The 5,000-nt window shown below is 34.0% G+C and overlaps 1 protein-coding gene across 1 annotated transcript in view; it reads left to right on the forward strand.

The window, feature by feature from the left end:
• The window catches only part of LOC125040883 (hemolymph clottable protein-like), a 21,731-nt gene that overhangs the window by 3,209 nt on the left and 13,522 nt on the right, over positions 1-5,000 (forward strand). The window contains 7 exon segments of the mRNA XM_047635654.1: positions 1,381-1,445; positions 1,803-1,901; positions 2,138-2,312; positions 2,435-2,602; positions 3,136-3,231; positions 3,997-4,074; positions 4,664-4,884. Coding sequence (XP_047491610.1) covers positions 1,381-1,445; positions 1,803-1,901; positions 2,138-2,312; positions 2,435-2,602; positions 3,136-3,231; positions 3,997-4,074; positions 4,664-4,884 — 902 coding nt within the window.

Genomic DNA, 5,000 nt, shown 5'->3' on the forward strand with positions numbered 1-5,000 from the left:
TAATTATTATCATTATTATTATCATTATTATCATTACCATTATTATTATTACTATTATTATCATTATTACTATTACTATTATCATTATTATCATTATTATTGTCATTATTATCATTAACATTACTATTATTATTACTATTATAATTTTTATTATTATTATTAATATGTTGATAATAATAATGATAATAATAATAATAATAATAATAATAATGATAATGATAATAATAATAATAATAATAGAAATAACAGTAATAATAATGATTACTCTTATGATTATTATTTTTGTATAACTATTATTATCATTATTACTGTTATCACTATTATTACCATTATTGTTAACATTATTAACATTATCATCAGCATTATCCTTATTGTTATTATTATTACTTTAATTTCGTTTTACTTTTTTATAATTATTATTAATATTATTATTATCATTATCGTTATTATTATTATTATTATTATTATCATTATCATTGCCATCATTATTATTATCATTATTATAGTTATTATTATTATTATGATCATGCATATCGTTATCGTTGTTACTATTACTATTGTTGTTATCATTGTCATCCTTATTACTACTGCCATCATTATTACTCTAATTAACATTATTATCATTGTTATCATTATTATTACCATCATTGTTATCATTATCATTATCATCATCATTTGTGTTTTTATTGTTATTATCATTATCATTATCATCATTACATTTATTATTATCACCATCATTATTGTCATTATTACTTTTCTTATCGTCAAGACCATCATGACTATTACTATTATCATAATGATTATTGTTATTCTCATTACTGAAATTGATATTATCATTGTTGTTGTTATTATTAATATTATCATTATTGTTATCATTATTATTATTAATATTATTATTATTATTATTATTATTATTATTATTGTTGTTATTATTATTATTATTGTTGTTGTTGTTGTTGTTGTTGTTGTTATTATTATTACTAATATAGTTATTATTATTATCATTATTATCATTATTAGTATCATAATTATTATTATCATTATTATTATTACGAGTTTTATAGTTATTATAGTAAAGTATATTATAGTTTGTATCATTGTCATTATCATTATTATTATTATCATCATCATTATCATTACTATTATCGCTATTATTTTCCTTATTATCATTATTGTCATTATTACTATTATTATTATCATGTGTCCTGTTTTTTTCAATACTATTACTAACAGCATCATCATTATCATTATCAACATTATGATTAGTATCATTAGTAGTAGTAGTAGTATTGTTGTTACCATTAGCACTAGTAGTAATGTTGACGTGACCATGATTATCAACACCATTCTCGTTATTGATTATTTTTTTTCGTATTGCAGACACCATCCGTGAGGCCTGTCTTCAGTATTTATAGTGACACGATTGTTGGTCGATGCAGACACCGGTAAATATTTCATACGAAAAGAGAGAGAGAGAGAGATGGGAGAGGGGCAGACACACAGACAGATAGACAAACAGACAGATACACACACACACACACACACACACACACACACACACACACACACACACACACACACACACACACACACACACACACACACACACACAAACTCACCGAGAGACGGGCAGGTGTATATATAGAGAGAACCAGATAAACTGAGTAAAAGTAAAGTAAAAGTGGCTAAACTTCGACACAAAAGGAAACCATTTTTATAATGCTGTAAAATAGACCAGGGCAGTGAAAGTAAAAACAAATAAAGAAAAGAGAGAAACGTTTTTGTTATTTTTTTTCCCACAGGTTTTCGACAACAAGACTGCCTAAACACTTGGCCGACTTCGAGAACCAGCGTCTTAAAACCGTCTTAGAAGAGGACGAGCAGCGAGGCACAACCTCTGGGTAAGAAGTCCTCTTGAGTCATGGGGCAGAGGTTTCATGTGTTAAGTATTGCTAACATCAAGATAAGGGGCATATGATCAAAGACTGCATTAAGTCATAATGTTTGTGAAAATTAAATATTGGACATGTTCTTTAAAAAATATCTCTATTTAAACAGCATTGGCAATCAGGTCAAGCTGTGTTGAAACAGATACGCTAATTCTATCTACCAACACCACTCGCCTTGTTCCTTCCAGCCAGGCGTCTGCAAAAACCCCCACCAAGACTCGCAAGGGTCCCTCCGCGAAAGGGCGCAACGCTTCGAAGACTTCTCCCTCACAAGCAATAAATTTTAACGCCACTCAAGATAGTCTTTGGAAAGTCACGCGAGCCATTAACTTTGACGAGTGCCAACGCTTGGTGGATATTAAGGTCAGTTTTGATGAGATGCTCCCATTTTTACTCATGATAATGGCTGAATTCCGACCGATCATAGGCCTTCCCGTGAGACTTAATATATTCAAGATAACAATTCCGATTTCAACTTCCGTCAGATTCACGCCGACAGGAACACCAAGAAGTCCCTCACCAGGAGCTCGGTGGCCACTTACATGCTTAGGGGAGAAGAAGGACTCAGGATCGAGAGGGCAGTTGTGGAGGGTTCCATCATCGCCTTCACGAACTCAGACCAGAAGGAGGGCATCGACACCTTCACTAACCAGGTGCTCGACGAGTGTGATGAGGCTTTGGGTATTTCAGAGAGGAACGCTCTGCCCCATGACTCTCTCTCTCTCTCTCTCTCTCTCTCTCTCTCTCTCTCTCTCTCTCTCTCTCTCTCTCTCTCTCTCTCTCTCTCTCTCTCTCTCTCACTCTCACTCTCTCTCTCTCTCTGTTTTTTTCTCTCTCTCTCTTTCACTCTTGCTTTTATCGTTTGCAATACCATTATTATGAAAGCGGTAGTAGTAAAATTGCAGTAAGATTATGATTGTTGCATAAGTAAGAATAACAACAATAGCTGTTTTAGTTGTTGGATTAGCAGCAAAATAGTAACATTAGATATGAAAACACTGCTAGAACTTCTAGAAGTACAGTAGTAATAACAGCACCATCTGATTTTACTATTATCTCCAGTACCATTATTTTGGTCATTATCCTCACCATTATCCTAATTATCGTTGATATCGATATATATCAATAATAACTGCAGCCATTTATTTGTTGTTCCATACATCTTACCACCGCCTTTTACTTACAGACATTAGAACTCAGAGCAGTGCGTCGCCTAACTGAGGAACTACCTATGGATCACGACGTTTATCCCCGCCCATGGTACTTCGAAGCTGCACATCAGGTAGGGAAGAAGGATAAAAGTTGAGAGATGACGGGAAAGGTAAACGACTTGCTATAGTTTGATGTTTAACAGGAGAATAGGGAATGTTTATTGATGTTACTTCTCCACTTTACGTTGGTGGATCTATTCTCCATTTTTTTTTTTTTTTTTTTTTTTTGTAAAAAGTCTGTTTCATTGACTTATGTAGATATACTTTGCATTTTATTCTTCCTTTCTCTTTCTTCAATGTCTAGACGCATCATTGCCTTTTCATTTATATATTATATAAGGATACTACTTTTGTTAATTCTCTGTGACTTGCCTGACAACAGTATACATTTCATGTATAAAACAATAGCTCGTCTGCGCATTGCTTTCACTTCTGGGAGATGATCCCCTGCTGCCACACTCCTTGGCTTTTTATCATATCGGTAGTTCTGAAGCCAATTCCACAACTGACTCTCCTACTCTTGGTCCTAAGGTTCTCTCTCTCTCTCTCTCTCTCTCTCTCTCTCTCTCTCTCTCTCTCTCTCTCTCTCTCTCTCTCTCTCTCTCTCTCTCTCTCTCTCTTTTCTCTCTCTCTCTCTCTGTTGTAGTGTCCCCCCCTCTTCTCTCTCTCTCTCTCTCTCTCTCTCTCTCTCTCTCTCTCTCTCTCTCTCTCTCTCTCTCTCTCTCTCTCTCTCTCTCTTCTCTCTTTCTCACTCTCACTTCATGTATTTTCATCGCCATGAAAATGCAGCACATTTCTCCTTTACAAATAAAAGATGCCTCTGTATTTCTTTTTAGACTGGCGATGCTTACCCGTCTGTGGAACAAGCCGTTATTGGGATGAATCTTAGCCAGCGAACCCTCGAGGAGAAAAAGGTAAAGGAGTATTCCTTTCAAAAAGATGTTTTTCTCTCTTCGCTTACGTACCTTCAATCTTCATTAGTCTGTTCGGTCAGGCATCTTCACTCTTCCAGCGCTACAGTCTATTATTTTCTCTCTGATCACTTATCTCCAGTCTTTGAATTCTTTCCTGTCTTGCTTGTCTGTTCTTTATTTCTTTTTCACTATCTCTCTCTTCTCTCTCTCTCTCTCTATCTGTCTATCTATCTATCTATCTATCTATGTATCTATCCATCTATCTATATGCATACACACACACATACACACACACACACACATATATACACATATATATATATATATATATATATATATATATATATATATATATATATATATATGCATGCATATATATATACATATATATATATATATATATATATATATATATATATATATATGTATATATATGTGTGTGTGTGTGTATATATATGTATATATAAATATAAATATATATATATATATATATATATATGTATATATACGTGTGTATATATATATATATATATCTTCCAGTTTCTTCTCACACCCCGTGATACCTCCAGAGAACACTTTTCTCCGGCAGACATACATCTTAGCGGAGCTTGGAGACTTGTCCCAAAGGGCAACGGGCGGCGAGCATCGAGGTTTCCCGCTGATCAAGCAATACACAGGACTCGTGGAAGCCGTTTCCAGTCTCAGCTACGAAGACTTAAACCAGGTGTTTACTCATCTGGGAAGGGAGCTGGTGGAGGCGGTCGACGGCCATTCCGGATTCGATCTAGTCAACGTCAATCTCTGGAAGATGTGAGGAATTCCGTTGGATGGCAAAATGTGGGATGTATATGCTCTGTTTAATCGTTCAGGAAACTGATGTCAACGGGAATGACAATTCATTTTGTTCTTTCTATATTCCCACTTTT

This window comes from Penaeus chinensis, chromosome 29 (genome assembly GCF_019202785.1).
Source record: "Penaeus chinensis breed Huanghai No. 1 chromosome 29, ASM1920278v2, whole genome shotgun sequence".
In the NCBI taxonomy this organism is placed as follows: domain Eukaryota; kingdom Metazoa; phylum Arthropoda; class Malacostraca; order Decapoda; family Penaeidae; genus Penaeus; species Penaeus chinensis.